We start from the raw sequence: 21894 nt of genomic DNA, 5'->3' as shown, positions 1-21894 counted from the left end.
GGTATGGCTCGTGGTCGTGGTCGTGGCACTGGAGAGGTGATGTTCGAGGATGAGTGAGACAAGGCTGGCTGGATTGCGAGGCTTGGCGGGGATGTTCGCGTTAGTGCGGGAACATGTCTGTGATGGGCGTCATTGCTACCGGCAACATTATTGGGGGTTCAAAATCTGTCATGGATCCGAACGGGAGGCAAAGACCTCGCAGTGGTGAGATTCATACAAGCGTGGCATCTCGTCTTTGCCCTGGCATGGGCAGACGGCCACGTACAAGACTGTCTTTGATAATTGCCTGTGTCTTACCAGCACTGTGCATTTGATATCACTGTCACATTGCCGGAAGGCGCGGAGAGAGCGAGGTCCGCAGTATAAGCCTTTAAGTTGTCAGCGATGGGACCAGACGTCTTGATTGACTGGGAGACTCGATTTCAACACACGATGTTCAATGACTATCAACCCAGCAGCGACACAATACATCACCCTAGGGAAAAAGAAATATATGACGAATATCCAAAGTAGAGTGAACCCGTCGACCAGTGCGATCCTTACCTTGTCTCGTGTTGAATTGCTCGTCCGTCGAAAGCACGAAACCATGTAGAAGGCATGTGGTATCGTGTGACAATAAAAGCAATTATGCGCCAATACTCGTCCAAAATCACATCACCAAAATTTGGGCAACCGGTGGCGCGAGCCAAAGTAAAGTTTCAAGTGCCCGAAAGCTACCTAACTATGTATCCAACGTGGATGTCGGGTGAAGGGAAGAACTTATTAACAGCTGGCTTCAGCCGGAAGAAACGAAAACACGGGACCGGCACACAGATGCAACGCATAGCAACACAACAGGGCACCTCACATTTTCCCCTTGCCCTTCCCCTTGACCTCCAGTGAAGGGAAATCCTCCTGCTGCTCGTAGATAGCGTCCGCATTCTCAGGGCCCCCGTATGTGCCCTGATCCTCCATGCTCAGCTTCAGGGCAAGTGCCAGGTCTTCTTCTTCTTGGGTCATCGGGGCTTGGCTGGACGACCCGCCGTTGGCGCCTGAATGCGCTGTGTAGCTTGCGGGGGGTGACCGGGAAGCAGACCGCTTGCCCTTCTTGGCCGACTTGGATTTGATGGTGATGGGCACCTCGTAGTCGTTGGAGTTGGTCCCGCGTGGCGAGTGGCCATGGTCGTTGACGCCCTCAAGGAGCGACAGGCGAAGAGCCTGCTGAACCTGCATCTCATACTCGCTTTCTTCGTCCACGGTTGGGGGAGGACTGAATCCGTTGGCAGGCAGGCCGTTCACACTGGGGTCTGGCGTGACCGTGGACGCCGTGCTCTCGCTGAATGACGAGGCAGTGTCAAAGCTGGCGTCGCCCGTGTCGCTAGCACTGGTACGGCGCTGCTCATCAGTGTGGAAGGACTCCTCAGAGATCATCTGCGCATATCGAACGGCCTCTTCCTCCGTCAGGTCACCCAACGCACCCACTCCAAAACGATTGCGAAGCCTCGCCTGCTCACGGCTGCGATGCTCTTGCTCGAGACGAAGCTCGGCCGTCTCGGCCGCAATGTAACCTGATACCTTGCCGCCCTGACGGCGCGTGGCGAGGCGGCCGTGGATGTCAGCGTGTCGAAGCCGGCGCTTACGACCCGGTGGTTGGCTTGTTGCGCTGTACGACCAGTATCGCAAGAAAGCGCCAAATGCTGTGACGCCGCGTAGAACCGTTGGGTCGGGGTCGAGGAAGATGGTCCGGGCGGCCGTGTAATTCTCGTTGGCCAGAGCGGGATTCATCGTCAGCATGTGCCTAGGCACACGCCCAGATGGCCTGGCGTTCAGAGTGCGCAGAGGATCTAGTGATGACGCGAGCGGATCCCAGGCCTGGACCAAGCCATCGCTGCCACCATGGACGAGGTACAAGCCGTTGAGGGCCAGGCAAGAGATCTCAGGAGATTCAGTCTGGATGATTCGGACCGGCTTCATATCCTTGACAAGTGGTCCAGTCTCGCGCATGTTCCAAAGTAGGACGACGCCGCTCTTGGTGCCGATGGCGAGCATGCGGGCGCTGCGTCCAGGGATCTCAGCCAGCGTCTCAGCTGTACGCGGCGTAACGCTGATTGGGGTACCTGCGTGGGATGTGCCCTTGACCGTTTCCCTCAGAGGGTCTTCGGCCGATGTTACAGCGGCGTGTAATGAAACATCAATGGCGGATGCCGTTATTTCGCTCTTGTTGTAGCCAGCAAGGCCGAAGACGGTGACGCCCCAGTCGCTCAGAAGGTTAGGTGCCGGAGTGACGGTGCCAGGAGGAGTCTGCAGAGGGGCGGCAACGGACGCTGGAACGACTGGTTCAGGCTCTGCTCTGTTCGCAGTGGCCCCCTTGGCTCCAAAGATGGACGCCGGCGCTGGTTCAGGTTGAGTCTCCATCTCAGCGTCTTTCAGCTCAGAGATGCGGATTTGCTGAGGCGTCTTAGGCAGCAGAGATCTCATGTATCTCGAAACCTTGGGACCTTGTCCCTTCTCCCACCCACATTCGATCACGATGACAGTTTCTCCGCCACCGTTCCCATCATCGTGGGCAAAATCGACCTCGAGCACACGCTTCATGTCCCAGCCTTCGCAAACTTTGCGAAAGTGCGACGGCTTGTGTCGAAGGAACTTCTCGATCTCACGTGCTTCGGCAGTGAGTTGCTCCTTGCTCAGCTCCATGGAGTCTGCAGGCGATCGAGGAGTGTAAGCGCCTCGAATGGCGTTTTTATCCGAGTCATCAGGGCGAGCACGGCGACGCGTCTGCTCAACGAGCTGCCAGTACACAGATCGCCCTGCGAGCCAGGCATTCTTGGTCACATCCTCGCCCTTGGCTCGGTCGAGGCTCGACGTAGGAGGCTCCGTGAGGAAGAAGACCTCGCCGAGGGCATTCAGAGCAACAGCCCACACGCGCCTGGTGTTTTTTCTCCTCTGGTTGTATTGATCATCAACCTTGATCGAGATGATTGGCACGCCGGGGCTTAGCACCCAGCGGGCAGTCATGTCGCCGTTGGAGAATCGGTGACCGGTGTTGTCCCCACCCAGGGCGTACGCAGTGACGACGCCCAGAGTCGAGCCTGTCAAGATGCCGACCATGGAGAGTGTCATGTACGGGACGGCGGATGACTTGGCGATCCAGAGACTCGAGATGGCCTCAGAGAGCTCTGGGATGCGGGGGATGTCAGGGTAGGTGTCGACCACGCCCGACTCGTGAGTAAGGTAACGACCGCGTTTCTCGTGAATGGGACGGTAATACGCACGGCCACCAGGGTGGCCTTCACCTGCGAGGAGGCCGTAAGGCACACTCACGTCCATGACGTTTGGTCCAGCGGCAGGCCCCTCGCCAACACCATAGGGTTCCAAGTCTGGAAATACCTCGTCGAGCTGCTGAGAGCTGAACGGCTCATCAAACCCCCACTTCTCAACTTTGCCAGAAGTTGGATCGCTCATAGTAGCAAAGCCTAGGTCCGCAGCGCCATGGACGGCACGCGGCGGCTTCTTGCCGTTTGAGAAAATGGCATGTAGGCTTGTCACAGCCCACGGTAACTTTGAGTTGTACGTCAAGACAGCGCTGATCTTCTTGGTCGAGCGCGCCGAGGTGCCGATGCCGCCGGATGCTCCAGGTTTACCCCTAATGAGACCCCTGAGTAGGCGAGTGCGCAGTAGGTATTCGCTCCTCCAAGTGGCCAGCGACGTCAGGCGGGCGAAATAACGAGCCTCTGATCGGACGAATTCTGTCGTCGCCTGTTCCCACGGCCCGGTGGCCTCTTTCTCAGGCTTGTCTGTCAAGCTCTCATGCCCAGGGAAGTAGCGCAAGAATGCCATCCGCCAGGCGTGGGGTGTCGTGACCAGCGAGTAAAACCGCTTCGAAACGAGCGCGACTGCCGCGTGAGAATCGGGATGCAGGTGGGATAAGACATGAGTCAAAATTTCTGTACTCGATACATCAGCCTCCAGTCCTCCAACCGCGGTTTGTTGTTCTGACATGACTTACCGTTGGGGAAATCGGTGAGCTGGACACCATCAGACCGCGAATCAACACGCTTGATGACCTTGAAGCCAAGCGCCTGTCTAGGCGTGGAGGGCGCCAATGCATTCTCGTAATCGGCGATTCGTTGACCCGCTACGTAGTGACGGCCATCTGGGTGTCCATTGCGGATGCTCAGCAGACGAAGTCGCTCATCAAGCTGGCCGGCGTTGACGCCGTCAAGGCCGTCCGCGATGGAGTGCGGAGAGGCACCGCTGGAGCCGACAGAGTGCTGCGGCAGATGCGCAGGCCTGAGGGGCCGTAGTTGGTGCTGGGAGCCATCTTGATTGGGGGTGAGGTGTTCCTGGGAGTCGTTTGGTCGAGAGCTATCTGATGACTCAGTAGGCCAGGTCTGCATAAAGTTGAGAGGGTGGTGGCGATGGACAGTGACGGAGGACTGTGCAGGGGGACCTTTGCACAGTCTGTAGAGCAATAACGCGAATGATGATTTTGGGAACGGCGTGAAGGAGTAGGAAGCTGCTTGAGGAGCCGGCAATGTCAAGTTGATTGATGATGTTTGGAGGTGCAGGTTACCAGGCAAAGTTTCGCGTCTGGGGATCGTGACGCATCACACCTGGAGAGCTTAGCGGGAGATTACGGCGTCACCACGGCCTCTGCACGACTTCGACTGGAACATCTTTCGGCCCGGTGCCCCCACAGCATGGTTGGCTGCGCCACTTTTCCTATCAGCGTGGCGTAAGGGCGTATATCGCGAATTCGCAACGTCTGTGCGGCGCTTCCACAACGACTCTTATTGTCAGATTCGACAGTCAACCGGCTTGCCTACTTTGGCTTTCTGGCACACCAGATTACGCCCCGGCAACATTGAAAATGAAAATGCCAGGACAGATGAAATTCCTGTATTGACGGGGTGAATGCCTGCTGAGCCCCATCGTCTGTACGAGTTGTCGGGCAAACTATTCGCCAGGGTTATCAATTCCTAAAATCCGAGCACCACTCCAGAATCTTATATCAACATGGCCTGATGTCTGAACAAGTATGATACATGCCCCGCCAAACAGTGCACGACGTACGGTGCATCAGGCTCCTCGATCATGCCTTGGTACGTATGCACAGGTTGTGGGTTGTGGGCTTGACGTCTGTCGGTCCCTCCCATCTTGTGACATGTCGACAACGGCCTTGCCAACTGGCGCTATCAGTGGTCAGAAAGCCGGTGCGTCGACGACGGCAGCGGGCAAGGGGGGTGATGTTTGTCCCAAATGCGTCTTGAGGCCCGCACCGGTGAGTTCGGAATCGGGCGAGCGCGACAAGGAGTGATCAGGCCATCCGATGAGGCATCATGACAAAGCCTCAGGGGATCTGGGGTGCAATACCCATGTTGGGGCTTCGCATACAGGGTGCTTCGGCCCCATTGCCGAGAGCGGCAATTTATTCCTTACCTTTCGGGCGGGATTTGTCGCCAAGGCAGACACGCCAACGAACCCGGAGTACTGGCAGAGGTAATGTTCGGCAACAAGTACAGGACAATAAACATACCAGTTGAGGAGCAGGCTTGGAAAGGGTCATGAAAAATATGACGTCCAACCCCACGCGTGGCAAAGTCAGGAGGGGAAAGGATCTCACATGCATGCACTGGACGAGGAATACAAACAAAGTGTGTTTGTCTGGTAGCCCCTCCCTCTGTCCCTTTCCCCTGTGGGACTGTTGGTTGGGGCGCTCGTCTCGGCCCGCGATGGCAGGGGTCATTTCGTGGAGCAAGACAGCCCAGGGCCAGGGACGATGAACAGAGTTTCGATACTGGGAACCTTCCCCTCTCGCGGTACATCGAGTAGGATGAAGCCTGGCGCGGCGCCGAGTTCCTCGAAACCTCGGGGCCGACTATTGGAAGCCATACCTCATCCACCAAATGTGGTGGTCACCAGACAAGGGGCATGGTCAATAGTAAGGGAACCGAATGGTTCCCCGTTCACAAGGATATTGAGCTAACAAGTGCCGCATCCTTAGCTTCCGTGGACAAAGAAAATTCACGGGACAAGCCGACATGGTCAAATTCCGACATCATTGCGCGGATGGCCCTCAGAGGGGCTACACGCCCAGTCTAGGGTGAGAAAGTCTGTCATATGGTCCGGTCTGCCACGGCGTCTGTCTGTGTGATCAGCAGCTTGGTGCATTCGGCGACATGGCAGTTGTCGTCCTGATGTGGAATCACTTGCATGACAGGGCGGAGGTATGACATCGGAATGCTTCTCGAAAAGCTGATCACACTCGCAACCTATCCAGAGGATACAATATGGCTTGTGCTGATGACAAACCGCGGCTCGGAAGTGGACAGCAGGGGGCAGAGGTCTGACGAAGTGTTGGTGCACTGGCTTTGTCTCGTCTAGGGTCGTCTGGAAGGTTATCTAGTCTTGGCACAGGCACACCCCTGGCGGTTGACGACGCTACGAAAAGGGCACGGCTTATTAACGCAGTTGCAAATTCGGCCTTTCGATGGTTTCCAATGTGCGCGGTCCCTGTCCAGACCAATCTTCGAGGCCAACGGACAGGTCAGGGACAAGTCAGGTAGGCTCCAGCAGCAGGGTCGACAACGACTCGTGCGTGCACGCGTACTGTACACGGAGATTGCGTTCGGGGCGGTGGTTGGCTTGCCGATCACGCTGGGATTCCCGGGCAGATCTTCGTTAGGTACCGACGATAATAAGACTGAAGGCTAAACAGGCGAGTGTGACGACACGGCAGCAACGTCGGGATGACAAGATGCTACCATGTACCTCTCTTTCCGCATTCTCATTGCGTCCCACTCCGCGGCACCGCGAGTTTGGGAGATGAAGAAGGTTGCGGGTTCGTCGGAGCCGGGCCAGACGCCGCTGAGGGGGTTGCTGCACCTGCTGGCCGCACTGGTTGTAGTGCAGGTGCGGGGGACCGCGGCTTTTAGGCAGGTTGTATCGCCGGCGGTTGATGAAAGGATTGCTCGCAGAAACCAAGGTTGGGGTTTTGCCGTCGTGCGGACGCCACGGAGTCTTTGAAGTCCCCGCGAAGAAGCACGACATGCACGAACGTGCAATGTGTACGCAATGGCCATATCTCTGACCATGCCCACTGTTATCCGTCACCACAGGCAATGATCTGGCGGTCAGTCAACGGGTGGCTGACATTAGTCGCTGCCATTGCGACAAGTCGACACCCATGACATGTCGCCGTCGAGGCGCTTGATAGCGGGAGGCTGAGTTGGGCCTCGCATAACTCCAGTCTACAGACGGGTGCAGACTGGCGGGGACAGTGTCATTCGGGTGTCGATCGATCGGTGGGCGGTTGAGGGTGCTGCAGCGACGAGTCAGAATGACACCGCCACCAGCATCCGCCAGCCCAATGTCTATCACCTCAAATGAATGTTCCGAGCTGTCAAAGGTGGCCTGACAAGCACCGGACACTGGTGACTCTGCGCGGGTGAAGGTGTGCATACATGGAGGCGATGGCGAATGGAGGGGAGGGACGAGAGAAGGATAGAAAGGGGAGGGGGGGGGGCTCCCAAGCATGTGGTAAGGACATGCCACCTGGCCCCGTCAGGTGCCGGGGGAAAAGGGGACCACAGGGACGAAGAGCTTTGAAAGCTAATGCAGAAGCGACTGGATGGGCAGTAGTAGCCCAGCACTGTGTCAGGTTTCTCTCTCCCACGCGCGCGCTCACAGGCTGGGGCCAGACCAGGCGGTCGCAGTTCGTGTTCGAGGTAGCGCGCGAACTCCGGCTGATTGAGTTGCGTTGGCTTGCTGCTTGTGTTGAGTTCCCGGCTGAATGGTGAATACTTTCCAGCTTCCACACTGCTGGGACGCAAATTGATTAACGGCATGTCTCGCCCGCTGAGCCGTGGGCATCGAAAATTGGAGGGTAGCTTCGGCGACAGTTCTAGGCCAGGCTGGACTGTGTCGCTGTGAGACTGGCGTGTGCGCCCACGCGAAGTGGCCACGCAGTCAAAAATTCGTGTGTGGTTGTTGTGCTTTGCTTTGCTGTGCCGCTTCTTGCTGACCGGTTCCGGCAGACTGGTTGAGGGTCGACTTTCGTGCGTCATGATGGGGAGCCTTCGCCCCCCCCCCCCCCCTCCTCCCCTACCCTCCTGTGCAGTACATTACTCGTACAGTGCCCAGCACGACATTACGTTGAGTTTCTGTTTGGAATGCATCGTGGCGCACGATCCTTGTGGCCCTCGCTCGTGGCGTGCCGCAGTAGCAGAGAAATTTCAGAATGTGTCAAAGCCGGGTTGGGGCAAAGCCAGACTAGAATTGACACGAGAACGAGAACAATGCCACAATGCTCTTCACAACTCTAATAGCCCGGCGAATGCATGGCGCGGCCAAGCTATGGATGGTCTAGATCAGATACTGGAACTGAGAATGGTCAGATTTGAATGCGGCGGGGCTGGGTTTGTGGCGCACAGTTAGGCCGCACGCGCGGAAAGGTTCGCGGGTCTCGCCAAAGGCTACCGCTTGAACATGGAGCGACGTCCGCGGCTTTCTGGTCCCTTGTTCCCCTGCTTGTCGTGGGTTGGAAGTGGACGTGCCCTGCTCCCAACACACACTCTCTTGCCTGTCCGCCTGGCAGGCACGGTACTCAAGCCAGAAGCCAGACCTGTCCCGCAGAAACGCGCCGGAGCTCGTCCGGAGTTACTGTACGGAACACTGTGTACTGTCTTGCATCCTCGGACGTGGGCTCCCGTTTGGATGGTTCGAGGTGGAGTTTCACTGGGGATTGTCTGTGCCTAGTCTGTTCACCAGCAGGGGTGAGAAGGGGAGGGGGGGGCGGCCAAGATCCATACCCAGGCATCTTGGCCATCTGCCCGGGGTCAAGGTGCTCAGAAAGCTCCGTGCTGGTGTGCATCGGGCGCCTGGGGCGCTCGCCAGTCATCTTCTCACAACGGCCTGATCACCACCATGTTGTCCATTTCTTGATCATCTGGCTGTTGGAGAGCGAGTAGGCAGCAGAAAAAAATCTTCATCGCAAAACTGAACAATGCCAATTGACGTGACGCGGTGCCACTGGCCATCCAACTCCCGGTTTGCGCTTTGGGTACCTTAGCCTACAGACCAGACTTCGCGTGGAATGTGAGACACACCGTGGTTTTCTATTCTTTCTTTCTTCGAAAGTACGCAAAGAAGCACATGGAGGGGCTTTCCACGCGCCTCGGGTGGGCTCTCTAGGTCCCAGTGCCAGGGAAACCGACAGCGCTAGAAGGCACCGTCTACTTCGCAGGGTGCTGCGCCTGGAACCGTCATCTTAATGCTTCGCAGGTCGGGTGCCCCCCCCCCCCCCCTCTGCGTGCGGGCCGCTGGACCACCAGTTGCCCAACTGCCCGGCAGGGACGCAGCGGGCGCCCTAGGCCTCTTTACAGTGGACCTGGGGCCGCTAAACGCCGTTAGTCACCTTGTCTTGGATCGCATGATGGAACGGACCTGGACATGGACGTACATGTATCTTGGCCAGTAGGCAGTTAGCCTCACGACGGATGATGAGCAGTTCGTAATTCGTGATCAAGGCTAGCAGAGATGAGAAGGAGAATGAATGACTCTTGACTCCTCTTGACTCGCCCGTAGGGCTCAGAGGATCCTGGCCTGCCGCAATGATCATCCACGTCGAGTTCAGTCATGCCGATGGGCACAAAAGCACAAGCCAGACGCTCGAGGCCCAGCAGCCAAGAACCTTCACCTCATCGTGCATGATGCCGGGCCGGTCCCAGTACCAGTTTCCGCCCAGGCTTGCTCCGTTGTTACCTCTATTCAGGTGGGCAGGCAGGCCCAGGGGGGGTAGCTTGGGGGTCAGGCGGCTCGGCCGATGTACACACGCCTAAGATGCTCACATACTGTGCACTTGAACACAGTGCGGTGCGATGGCCGCGGTGCGACGACACAGGGAACACAGCAAATGGAAGGCTAACGGAGCCGACCAAGACAAGAACCCGAGTGGAGAGTGAAAGACAGGGCATCGTAGGCTAGGCGAGGTGGCAAGGGTGGCAGGCCAGAACCGAGCCCCAAGTCCCAAGTCCGGAACCTGGTGTGTGCGCCTCCCTGTGATCCCATGTCCTCGGGAGCAGCCCCCTCTGCCCCCCCCCCAACCCGCTATCGTCTCTGTTGTTGGTTGTGTCATTTGCATGTGAGCTCCACCGACAGCACTAAGTGGAGTAGCTCTTGTCGACGGCGTGGACAGGGACACCCAAGGAAAGGCAGGAAATTGTGGGGCCGCTGTTTCTTCCATTCCCATTGCAGCGGACTGGCCCCTGACTGGCCAGCCAGGATACCTCGAGTCTTGCCCTGGCTGCAAGAGCGAGGGAATTCCCTGTTTGAGCTGCCGCTGCTCTGGTACGTGCGTGACGCTGGTGGGTGTTGTTGAAGGGCTGGCGCACTGGCGCTGACAATGGCGGCGTATCGCGACAGGCCTCTGGGCTGATGCAGTCGGACCAGCAGGTGCCATGGCGTAAAGAGGCAGGAGGCACAGAAGTAGCATCAGCAGTAGCTACGGACTGGCAGGCAGGTTAGGGTGCCTGAGCAGGGCAGGCACAGGTAGAGCGGTACTAGGCAGTCGTAGCGTTCCTCACCATTGAAGGAAGTGCAAGTACAACGCAACTACCCGGCCGCCCCTCCCCCATTGGCGCTGGGTCCCGCCACAGTGCGCAGCCGTCTGAACAGACTAGCACCTGCACCGTCCGTCTGGCCTTCATCCACCCTGCCCTCCCCGTCCCGGATCCCGACTGTCTCTCCCGCTCTCCTCTTCTTGAACCACCTTTCAGAGCCGCCTTCAGCACTTTGGTCTGCGGCGTCAGCTCGACATACACATCTAATCGTCAGAGACCAGACTGACGAGTTCGATTGTATTCGCCAACACCTCGACCTTCCAGTGATTGTGAGAGCCTGGATTCCCTTCCGAGTCGCCCTCTTGTACGAGCTGTTCGTCAGACTGTAGGAGGAAGAGAGCGAGAGACATCACCCGGCAAAAGGCCCGACACTCCACGACTCGGACCTCACGACCAACAGCACCCTAGTCTTTGCACCGCAAACTCATTGGCGACTTACGAACGAGTGTTTTTTTGAGAACTCGGATGAGGACCAGCACCGACGCACATTCTTGTTAACATCCCGGCATAATCACTCAAACATCAACAATACAGCACGGTCGCGGACAAGTGCGCATCGTTGCTCATCTTTATCGCCACCATGAGCTCACAGGCACAGGCGGGGCCTTCGGTGCCCCAGGAGAAGGAGAAGAAGGGCTTCGGGAAATTTCTCTCGAGAGCCAAGACGATTTTGAAGAAGGGCGAATCAAGCAAGTCCAAGTCTGGCGCTGCCGCCACCAGCGCGACAGCCAATGTTCGCACGTCAGTTCTCCAAGCACACCAAGTTCACATTCCTGAATAGGATTCTAACACGTCACAGTGCTGTTCAGCCTCCCAAGGCTACTGCCGCCCAACAGGCCGCCGCCGAGCAGGCTACCTCCAGGCTGGAGAATCCCGTGACGGAAGCCGTCCAGCCGGCTGAGACGACCGATTCTAAGCTTGCGGATCACGAGGGCGTCCGCAAGGTCCAGAGGAAGGAGCTTTTTGAGGAGCGTGCACGAAAGCTTGGCGAGAAGTACGGCCTGGAGATCAAGCAGAGCGATTGGTTCAGCACCGAGGGTACTGCACTACGCGTCGAGAAGCCCATCCGCATGCGCGTACATCGCAACTGTGTCTCCTGCAACGCTGCCTTCAGCTCTGCCAAGGAGTGCCCCAACTGTGGTTCCACCAAGTCGAAGCGCTACCCTCCCAAGCGTACCGAGGCCGAGAAGATTGCGAGTCGTGAGAGGCGCGCCGCCATCCTGAAGTCTAACAAGGAGAACCCTCCCATCGTCCCCGACTACGGATACTACCCTGACGGAAAGGAGATTGTTCTCAAGAAGCCCAGCAAATGCGGTGGTCAGGATCTCGTTCACAAGAAGCCGCGCCAGAGAATCCGAAGAACCTGTCACGAATGCCAAGGCCTGTTCATTGGCGGCAGCAAGGAGTGCGCCAAGTGTGGCCACGTCCGTTGCACCGACTGCCCTCGAGACCCGTTAGTGTTTCCATTTGATGGCCTTTTTATCTGCATATGTGCTAATATTCTTGCAGCCCCAAGAAGGACAAGTACCCCTTTGGCTATCCTGGCGACGTGTTTGGCCCCAACGCCATCCCACACCACGAGTGCCACGAGTGCAGAAAGATGTTCCCCGGCGGCGTCGCGGACGGCACTGCCTGTCTCAAGTGTCAACACCCCAAATGCGCCGACTGCCCGCGACTCAAACCCCGCAAGGTCGAACCAGAACCAGACCCCGACGTGCTCAGGAGCGTCCAGGCCAAGCTCGACGCTCTCAAGATCAGCTAGGGCCATGTTGGCGGCCTTGGTGGGCGTTGATGTTTGCGGGGTAGCGAGGTTGAGGCGATGATGACAAGCGAGTTTGCAAAAGCTGATTTGTATTTTTCTTTGCAACCCATTTATTCCACTTCTTGGCGAGAATCTCTGGTGTTGATTCATGTTCACTGCTTTTCGATCCGAGACGATGGAGTACGGTGCAGCGAGCGTCCTTGAGCTCATCCAATTGCATCCGGAGGCATATTCAGCAGACACAGGGGCTATATGCGTAGGATTGTGAGGCATGGCAGCGAGCTCACGGTCTCTGGTTTTAGTGCCGATCAGTGTGCTCAGCATTGAGACGAGGTTGGATTGACAGCATTGCGCTGCGGCACGAATAGCTTGATGGATTCTAGCACCCCCTTTGAATCTTGCAAACATGTTTCTCCACTCGCTTACACTGGTCCAAGTGTAACGTCCGTAAGAAATCTGGGCAGTCGTTGATCCGTTGTACCGCTGCGAAGGGAGGGGTGGTAATCAGGAACATGGGCCAGGGCAAATCACCAAGCTGGCAAGGGATGGTGAAAATCGCAGCACAAATTATGGATCTACTGATTGATGCCCAAGTCAGGTCCTTTCGGGTGAATCGACAAGATGCCAGGCAAGTGGGTTGCAGAGACTATGGCAGGCGTAATGCTCAGGTACCTAGATCTCCTAGCATTTCCTACCCAACCTCAACAGAAGCACCCTCCCGCACGGATCCTGATTGATGTGCTGCTTATATAGGCATTCTTTGTTTCCGGACCTCCAAGGGGGTGACAGATAGAGCCGCACTCCAACTCCGCCAAATACAGATATCATCCAGACTGACGCCTAGCTTCAGAACCCTCGCAACACCTGCTATCTCAATGAAATGCTCTGAAGTTCTACCTACTAGATAATCGGCGACATGTTTGGAGGCACATCTCCTTTTATTCATCTTGAGCCGATGTATAGTATAGTATGACAGTTCAGAGCGAGCTTACCTTGAAGGAGTGTGGCCTTTTTTTTTTTTTTTGTGTTTGTCACCCCCCCCTGCCCAACCTGCCATGTCACCCACCCACACGCGCGCACTCGGCCGCTTTTTCACGATGCCGAGATTTGGAACGCCGTGCTCAGCTACGACACGGTGGGTTTGGGGCCGTGGGGCGCCCTATACTGGATCCCCGCCCCGCAAATGAAGCTGTCTCGTCGTTCGCGGCATCCGGGCGGGAGCCGGATGCTGGGCGTCGTGCCAGGTGCACAAGAGAGAGAGCGAGAGAGAGAGAGAGAGCACGTCTGGGGCGGAGAGGAACTTGGAACATGGTTCAGGTGGCAGGGTCGTCGGTCGGGACCAGCATGTCAAGGGCGCAAGCAGGATGTGGGTAAAAAGGGGGGAGGAGGTCCCCTTGCTGGATTGGATCTTCATCAAGAGCACCTCAGGCGACCATTCGGCTGGGATCTTCGAAAGATGGCAAAGGGTCGGGAGGTTATGTGACTGAGCATAGCGAAACGAGATGGGCAGCGTAAAAAAAAATTACAAACAAAGGGCAAAGAATGCGGACGGAACATGACTGACGAGAGGCGACGATCGGCTGGTTGGCGAGCACACCGCTGGTCTCCTGGGGGTTGCTTCCGTAGGCGCGGCATCGATCCGAGTCAACATCCATCAAGCCCCCCTCTCCCCCCATTGCGGGGACCAGAAATGTCCGGCGCGTATTGGGGGGACGAGGTGTGTGCGGACGAATTGATAAAAATAAATCAACATTGGGAAAGAGATTGAGTAGAACGCTTTCTCGTTTCAGTGGCGATGCCGTGGGAGGGGGGTTTTGATGTCGACACGCGTGGTGTGGTAGCTGGTTTGCCAGACCACGGTGTTCTCTGTCATACCTACTACCTAGGTACCTAAGGCAAGGTAGGCAAGGTAGGTAGGTATATGAACTTGGGTGCGGCGCAGTCAGTCACTCTTGGATGTTGATCCGTAGTGGTAGTGCATGTTACAGAACCTACCCAAGGTAAGGTAGATAGGCCTGCCTCGTTCTGAGAGGTGTCAGCACGAAGCCCCCACACCCTCCCCAATGGAAACAAAGCCTGCAGGACCCTTGAAGACACACCCTTCCATCTGCCATCCATTGGTGCCCATAGTCCACCCAGGCGGCGTCTAGAACACCTTCTTTGCCAGCGTGGATTCCTCTAGGCCGTCAAAACCGACTCCCGAGCCCGCCTGCGAAGCAACCTCGACGCACACCCTGCCACCCACGATGCGACCGCCGACCGGTCTCGTCGGGTCGCTTCACGAGGCCCAGACGCAAGCGACGCCCCGCCAATGCTGCCCCGGAGGCGACAAGGCTCTTGGCTTGCATCACGCCCGCAGCGACACACACATTCCCCCCCTCTCTCATTCACAGACAAGCGCACACCATCTCGGCGGCCGGGCAGGCTAAGGACCTTGGTGACAGGGGGGAGCTCCTCGCCAGAACAGGGGGAGCTCCAGCACTGACAATCACAGCCTGATCTCACGAGAGGGGGGGAGCATAGAGAGGAAGGGAAGAGGTAGAAAGAGAGAGAGAGAGAGAGAGAGAGAGACAAGAAGTGTCGTGGGTGCTCGCAACCCCGCCCGCAAGCAGTCACACCATCTCTATGCAAGCCATGCCACGTCCATCGAGACGAAGACGAGCGGCGGCATGGAAGAGAGAGAGCCTTCTCGTGGTTCTTGTGTATCGTGAGATGTCGTGCCTCTCTATATATCTTTCCCCTCTTCTCATGGTTGTTCGACCACGGTGCCTAACCCCGTCTTCATCCTCCTCCTCCTACCAATGTCCTCCTAAGGGCAGCCCCTTCGCTAGGCACGAAAAGGTACCCGTTCCGACTTCGCCTCCCAGACACCCAAAACACACTGAACTCGTGTCGATCTTGAGACCCTCGACGATCACACCCCACGCCCCGTTCCTTAACCAAACCCCCAATTGATCCATTCACACATCCAATTCCGTTCCAGCTTCCCTGTCTGCCTCCAATTGAAACCCCCACACGTCATCTGCCCCATTCCTCGAAACCGCGATCAGAGCTCCCAGCTCCCCCATTCTGCCCATCAGCACCGCACACAGCTCTACAGCTACCCCGCCAAGCTACCTGCTTCCACGCCTCCCTCTACACAACCGCCGCCTAAGAACCATTTTTTTTTTCTCAATCCATTGGGATTTTATTTTTTTCGTGGTCCCTCGTCTGCTTCGCCATCCTAGTCAGGGACCCCCGACCGGTATTGCCCCCTGGGATCTTTCTGCTTAGCTCAGTCGTCTTCGGAGCACTTAACTACGACTCGCCTCCGGCCCTCGGCAGCATTTGTTACCCTCCTCCTACCTCCTCCTTCCTCTTTCTATCCTTCTCTCTTCTCGATCACCTACACACCCGAGAACTCCACGATACCAGGCGATCCAAGAACCAGGGCCTGAACATAGCAATTGCTGCTTCTTCTCCTCCTCCTCCTCCTCGATATTCCCACTCAACCGTCTCTCACACAAACTACACATCATGTTCCGCCCCGTGGGCAACCGCCTTGCGGCTCGCGCCCTTCGCACCCGCACCCAAACGGCCGCCTTCACCTCCTCTTCCTCCTCCGCCCCAGCCCCTCTGCTTGCACGTCAGGCCCAGCGGTCCCAAAACCAGTCACAGCAGCGCCGCGGCCTCCGCGTCGGAGCGCCCCTGGCCGACAAGCCCGGCTCCTACTCGCGTACTGACCCTGAGGTCACAGTCGAGTACCCGGAGGACCACGAGCTCCCCAGCTCCAAGGTCGTTCGTGGCCACGGCGGCGGCTTCGCGAAGCCAACCCTCGCCTCCTTCTCCCTCGAGGACCGTGTGACCGTCATCACGGGCGGCGCCCGCGGCCTCGGCCTCGTCATGGGCCAGGGCGTCCACTACTCCGGCGGCGACCTCGCCATTGTCGACCTCAACCTCGAGGAGGCCGAAACCCAGGCCCGCAACCTCATCGACGCCTTCAAGAAGGAGAACCCCGAGGCCGAGCACACCCCCAAGGTCACGGCGCACTACGCCGACGTCTCTGACCCCGAGTCCGTCGACGCCTGCATCGCCGACGTCATTGCCAAGCACGGCCGCATCGACAACCTCGTCACCTCGGCTGGCTTCACCGAGAACTTTGACGCCGTCAGCTACCCCATCGACCGCATGCGCAAGCTCTGGGGCGTCAACGTCGACGGCACCTACCTCTTCGCCATTGCCGTCGCCAAGCACCTCATGGAACGCAAGGCCCAGGGCAGCATGGTCTTCATCGGCTCCATGTCCGGATCCATTGTCAACATTCCCCAGCCCCAGGCGTGAGTACCTTTCGTCCTTTTCCTTTTCTTAGTCTCTTCGCCATCCCAAATCCTGCACCTACAGACCAGGCAGCGAGAGAGAGAGAGAGAGAGAGAAAGAGAGAGAGAGCGAGAGCTAACAGCATCCACAGTCCCTACAACGCCGCCAAGGCCGGTGTTCGCCACCTTGCTGCCTCCCTGGCCGTCGAGTGGGCCCACTGCGGCATCCGCGTCAACTGCATCTCCCCCGGCTACATGCTCACGGCCCTCACCCAGAAGATCCTCGACGACAACCCAGACCTCAAGAAGAAGTGGATCTCCCTCATCCCTCAGGGCAAGATGGGTCAGCCCAAGGATCTCATGGGTCCCGTCACCTTCCTGCTCTCCGATGCTTCGCAGTACGTCACCGGCGCCGACCTCCGCGTCGACGGCGGATACACCGTCACCTAAGCGAGAGGACGCGGCGACGAGCCATGAATAAAGGACATGATCATGGTGGGAGGACGAAATCCCCGCTGCTCGCAAAGGGGAAACGTCATTTGCGTGCTGTTGGGCTTCCTGCGAATTGGACCCGCTACGATGGGACCATGACGTATGTGGTGTGGTGTGAAGTGGGAAGAAAAATGCGCGTCGCATGAGCGGCGGCGTACATTTGATGTTCGCAACCAACTAATTCGGAAAAATATGGAACACACATGAATATTTTTACTCTTTTCGTGACCGTTTCACTGCGAAGGCGCCTTCCGCGTGGTACAACAAGCACGTGATTCACTGTTGTGCTGGTGCGTGGGCTATGGCGGCACATCCAAATGTGCCATGAGTATCAAGTCTCTGCACCTGTCAACGACGTGCCGCAGCTTCAGCCATCGACTCATTCTCTGGAGTCCAGCTTGTGTGATGTGTGATGTGTTGGCGATGACATTGCCGGCGAAGGCACGACGACGGTATGTTCACCCTCGGCGTGGATATCGATGTGCCGCTCGCGGTAAGAACTACCAATGGGCATATCCGCAGCCGGCCTGCGTGTATCATCAGCGATGGCCAGAATCACAACCCCAGCCTCCGTCTTGCGGCTCACATACGCTGGGCTTCAGCATGAAGCACAAGGGAAAGGAGAGACAAAAATAGGCTGATTGGCACTCGAGTCACACTTGGCGTTCCGCGTCTCCTCAAACTGCCGCACTTCCTCGCACCATCACAGACCTGATACCGCCGGTCAACACCGAGGTTCCAAGTAGCTTGGCGGTGAGGTCGATGTGAAGCGTAGCTATCTTGCCAAAGATGGATACTACATGGGCTGGCAGGATGATGAAAGATTGTGCCCATCTGCGAGGTAGCAGCATCGATCGGGACACGCACATCGGAGCGACTCACCAGATGGGTGCCCGGCTGAGCGAGAGAGGCTGAATCAAGGTGTGGGTTGAAGCGTTGGTCCTCGGATCGGTAGCCTTTGCAGGGGCTTCGGCTGCTTTGCGTGCGGTATCGTCAGAACCGTCCCAGAACAGAGAGCAGAAGAATATAACCATGGCGGGATTTAAAAGAACAGGGTAGAATAGGGTGGCCCTGTCGCGGTATCCAGCCCGCTGCTTCAGCTCATGCTACCGACGGGCTTGATATCCGATTATTGAGCAATGTCTGCATCCTGGCACATCAGGTATTGATGGTTTAGAGTTCTTGACAACCACTTTTGATCTCCTGCTGATCATACTTAGCCGTCTGTCAGAAGTTGTTTCACTTGATCACGAAGGTGTAGAGATGCATAAATAGCAAGAGTCGATGAAGAAAAGTATCAACACTAAAGAACCCAGGCAGGAGAACGATGATGAATAGGCACCGAACGGGGGGTCTTGGAAGATGCCGATGCGAGTCTCGCAAGGGAGGCAGGTTGGAGACGACAATAGGAGATAACCAAGACAGTAAGGGGAGCATTGGTGGAGCTCAGGATGGTAGGTCAGTGGAAGACGACGATATAGATTGGAGATGAAAGATCAAAGATGTGTAGCCGAAGATGAAGGCTTGTCCTGTCGGGAAACTGCCATTCAATCTTGAGGCAGTGACTGTACTTCTGCCTTCTCGGGGGTACTTTCCCCGAAGACCAAACGTCCTACATGTCGACCTTTGCCCGAGACACCGTAGGCCTGTTCTCGTCTGACGCAAGTCGACTTGTATGACGATCAAGCTCGGTTGGCCAGTACGTGAGCTTGCTATGAGCGATACAACATCAATCGAGGTTGGCTAAGTGATTGACTGATCTCATTGTAGTATCCGATAGCCAGCCTAGTGTCCGGGACGACCAACTTGATCCGCTGTCTTCTCCACACAGGGCAGAATGAGCAGACAGAATACTTTTAGAGATGGTGCTGGGATGTCATGGGATAGAGCAACAGGAACGGTTCGCGGCAGGGGGTTGCCCCGGATTTCCCCTCCTGACGCTTTGCCCTCTCTCCTTGGAATCCTTTCCCCTTGGAGGCTTCTTACCCCTCCCCTGAAGCGCGGGGTTTTGGAGCGAGATGAGACGAGACAAGCTTTGGCACCTCGGCGAAACGGCGGAGTAGATTGCATTGGACCGCGTTGAAGCGCAACTGTCCACTCAGCCCTGTTCCGGTTGCGCCTACCATCCCGTGACATGGGATTGATCACACGACTGTAGCGGCCGGCGTCTCCCCGCAACGGGAGATCATGAGACGTCACAAGATCACATGGAGGGGTTGGAAGCGGGAAAACTCTCGCTCCTTCAGGCTGAGCGAGGATTGATCGTATGGTGTCTCGTTGGACTCGTCGAGTGGCTGACAGGTGGGATCGGAGGCGCTGATGGCGTCGGTGAATACCATGACAAATGGCACTTCCGAGAGTACCCAGTGGGTGACAACGACTTGCTTCTTTACTAGTCAGTTGTGACACGCTGAACAGGACACGGCGGTGAGCCGAGAGGGCCGTGCCTGGGACGATAGTCGACCCGGTAGCTGGTGTGAAGAATGTTAATCGAGAACATGTCAGGGCAGGGTGGTTCTGTCCGTGTCGAGCGCCGCACAGAGGCGCTGTCAAGCACTTGTGGATCTTGCTCTGCTTGTCCTTCACAACCGGCAGCGGTGGCGAGAGCCGTTGCCAACCCGTCGTGTTCTAGAATGTCGCCTTCTGAGGTTGTGGGGGCTGCCAGGAGATGCTCGGCCGCGGCAGGGAGCCAATTAGCAGGGTGGTAAGCTACTATGATGACCCCTTGTCGCTGGCAGTGTTTGTCGGCCCCACAGCGGTGTGCGGAAGAGACCGAGCCCGAAGACGATAGATCATAGGTCTCGTCTGAGTCAAACAGTAGACATTGCGTGACAACGGTCGAGCCATGTCGAACAGAGCAATCGGAGGACGAGATGGAGAAGTCGGCACTCAGATACAGCCATGACAAGCATGGCAGCTGGGATGACTTAACTAGGTGCCTTCAGGCAGCTCACCGCCGTCTGCAGAGTGTACGCAGCCGTTGAGTTGGCAGCTGCGGGCTGGGTCAGTCACTGGGTCAGGGGCAGAGCCATTCGCCAATGTACGCTTTCAAAAGCGCGAGATTTAGACATGGCCTGAGCCTTGATGGATAAGGCGTGGCAACGGGTAGGTGGAGGTGGTAGGAAGCTCCGTTGAGCCTCCAGGTCACGACTGTCCTCCATGCGAGAGGCGGGGAGTAGGAAACCGAAAGGACAAGTGAGCACGCCATCGAAGGAGACTGTTGGACTCGTGGCCCAGCCCAGAGCTCGAGTAGGAGGTATGTACGTGTGTATGTCCCTTGGGATGGCCACATTCTTCCGAGGCAGGTACGATGAGAGGCGGAGGCCCAGTGACTGCTGCACCTGTTCCTGCACCTCCCCTCCCTGTCTAAGGCACGGTACCTAAGTACTTACGCACCTACCTGAGTACCCTAATTACCTACCCCAGTCTCTATCGCGCCCCCTCCTTCCTACCACCTCGAGAACACATGTGCAGCCTGCCACGCCGGCAAATAAACCTCTATCCTTCCCACCCCCCTTTCTCCAGATTCAACGGACTTCCAGTCACGGGCGGCCCCGTGTGCTCTCCGATCGCCCTGTGCCAGGTAGTTGGCCCACCAGCAGCGCATCGCCCCTCACCGACAACTATGGTGCTGGTTGGTGTGCAAGGTAAGGAACCTTAGGTAGGTAGGTACCTTACTGTAGGTACCTAGGTAGGTACCTAAGGCACTCCCTCCAGGTACATGCCGTAGGTACCTCCTCACTCGCGAAAGGTGCTCGCGCAATGGCAAGACTCGGGTAGGAGGTGGCTAGCTGGCTATCTTACCGATCTTGCCTTATTACCTAGAAGCTAAAAATCATTAGGGGCTAGAGCAGGGGCTCCACGAGGCCCTTCCCCCATGTAGCGCCACCCATGTGTGAATCATGCTCCGCCGTCCTCCTCCTCCACACTTGGTGCATTTTTTCCCTTCCTCTCTCACAGCCCCTATCGCCCTCTGCCCTCCGTTTGCCCTCCTCCAGCTAGCCAGAGCCCACTGAAAGGCCGGCCATTTTCACCACACAACCGAAGCCAGAGCGAGCGGCAAACCGTACGTACGTCGGTAGCGGAGTAGGAGGAACCTAAGGAACGCTCCGCCCAGCTACATCCACTCGACCTCGTCTCACCCTTGCCAACTTCAACATCTCCTTCCTTCCTCTACTTTCCTTCACCTCATCCCCAACTTGGTGCTGGCTATGCCCATCGTCTTCCGGACCCCGAGATCCTATCGTGCGTTCACAACATACAGATGCCCTTGACCCGAGCCAGCACTCTATCCTGGATCCATCGGCGACTTGAGCCGTTGTAGCAAGCGGGTAGCTTCCGTTTGTACCGACGCTATCGCCCTCACAAGCAAAGTCGACCATTTCTTTCCCAGCATCGTCAAAGAGCGAGCCAGCACTCTCAGAAACAACACGGTTTCTTCGGGCCTGACTCGACAACGGTCAACCGCACGCAGTTCCAGAGGATTCCTCCGCTCCTCGAACATCGCGCACCACTCTTCGCCATCACAACGCGCAACCTCTCTCCACATGCTGGCGGAATCAAAAGAGGCCGACCCAACTGCTCTTCACAACAGGTTGCGCCAGCCATCCGTCTCACATTACCACCGCTGTGCTTCTCATCTCAACTCACAATCGCCTCGGATTACCACCCCTCAATATCAGGCCAACGCGGCGACAATGCGTGTCTCTCACTCTTTTCCGTAGTCCGCGCCATCTCTGAGCGC

At 57.1% G+C, this 21894-nt stretch overlaps 3 protein-coding genes across 3 annotated transcripts; 2 read left to right on the top strand and 1 right to left on the bottom strand.

The window, feature by feature from the left end:
- Positions 1-843: 843 nt before the first annotated feature.
- On the bottom strand, positions 844-4379 carry D7B24_000379 (uncharacterized protein; the record flags this gene model as incomplete). Its single annotated transcript, XM_028634637.1, has 2 exons — positions 844-3926; positions 3989-4379. The coding sequence occupies 2 exons, from the start codon at positions 4377-4379 to the stop codon at positions 844-846; spliced, it is 3474 nt and encodes a 1157-aa protein (XP_028492694.1).
- Positions 4380-11181: 6802 nt separating this feature from the next.
- D7B24_000378 (uncharacterized protein) lies at positions 11182-12363 on the top strand (the record flags this gene model as incomplete). Its single annotated transcript, XM_028634636.1, has 3 exons — positions 11182-11342; positions 11401-12054; positions 12111-12363. 3 exons carry the CDS (start codon positions 11182-11184, stop codon positions 12361-12363), a joined length of 1068 nt encoding a protein of 355 aa, XP_028492693.1.
- Positions 12364-15879: 3516 nt separating this feature from the next.
- Positions 15880-17108, top strand: D7B24_000377 (uncharacterized protein; the record flags this gene model as incomplete). Its single annotated transcript, XM_028634635.1, has 2 exons — positions 15880-16679; positions 16811-17108. 2 exons carry the CDS (start codon positions 15880-15882, stop codon positions 17106-17108), a joined length of 1098 nt encoding a protein of 365 aa, XP_028492692.1.
- Positions 17109-21894: the final 4786 nt, after the last annotated feature.

This window comes from Verticillium nonalfalfae (genome assembly GCF_003724135.2).
Source record: "Verticillium nonalfalfae strain VnAa140/NRRL 66861 chromosome Unknown scaffold_101, whole genome shotgun sequence".
In the NCBI taxonomy this organism is placed as follows: Eukaryota; Fungi; Ascomycota; class Sordariomycetes; order Glomerellales; family Plectosphaerellaceae; genus Verticillium; species Verticillium nonalfalfae.
Note: the sequence above shows the minus strand (reverse complement) of the source record. Positions and strands in the feature narration are given on the sequence as shown.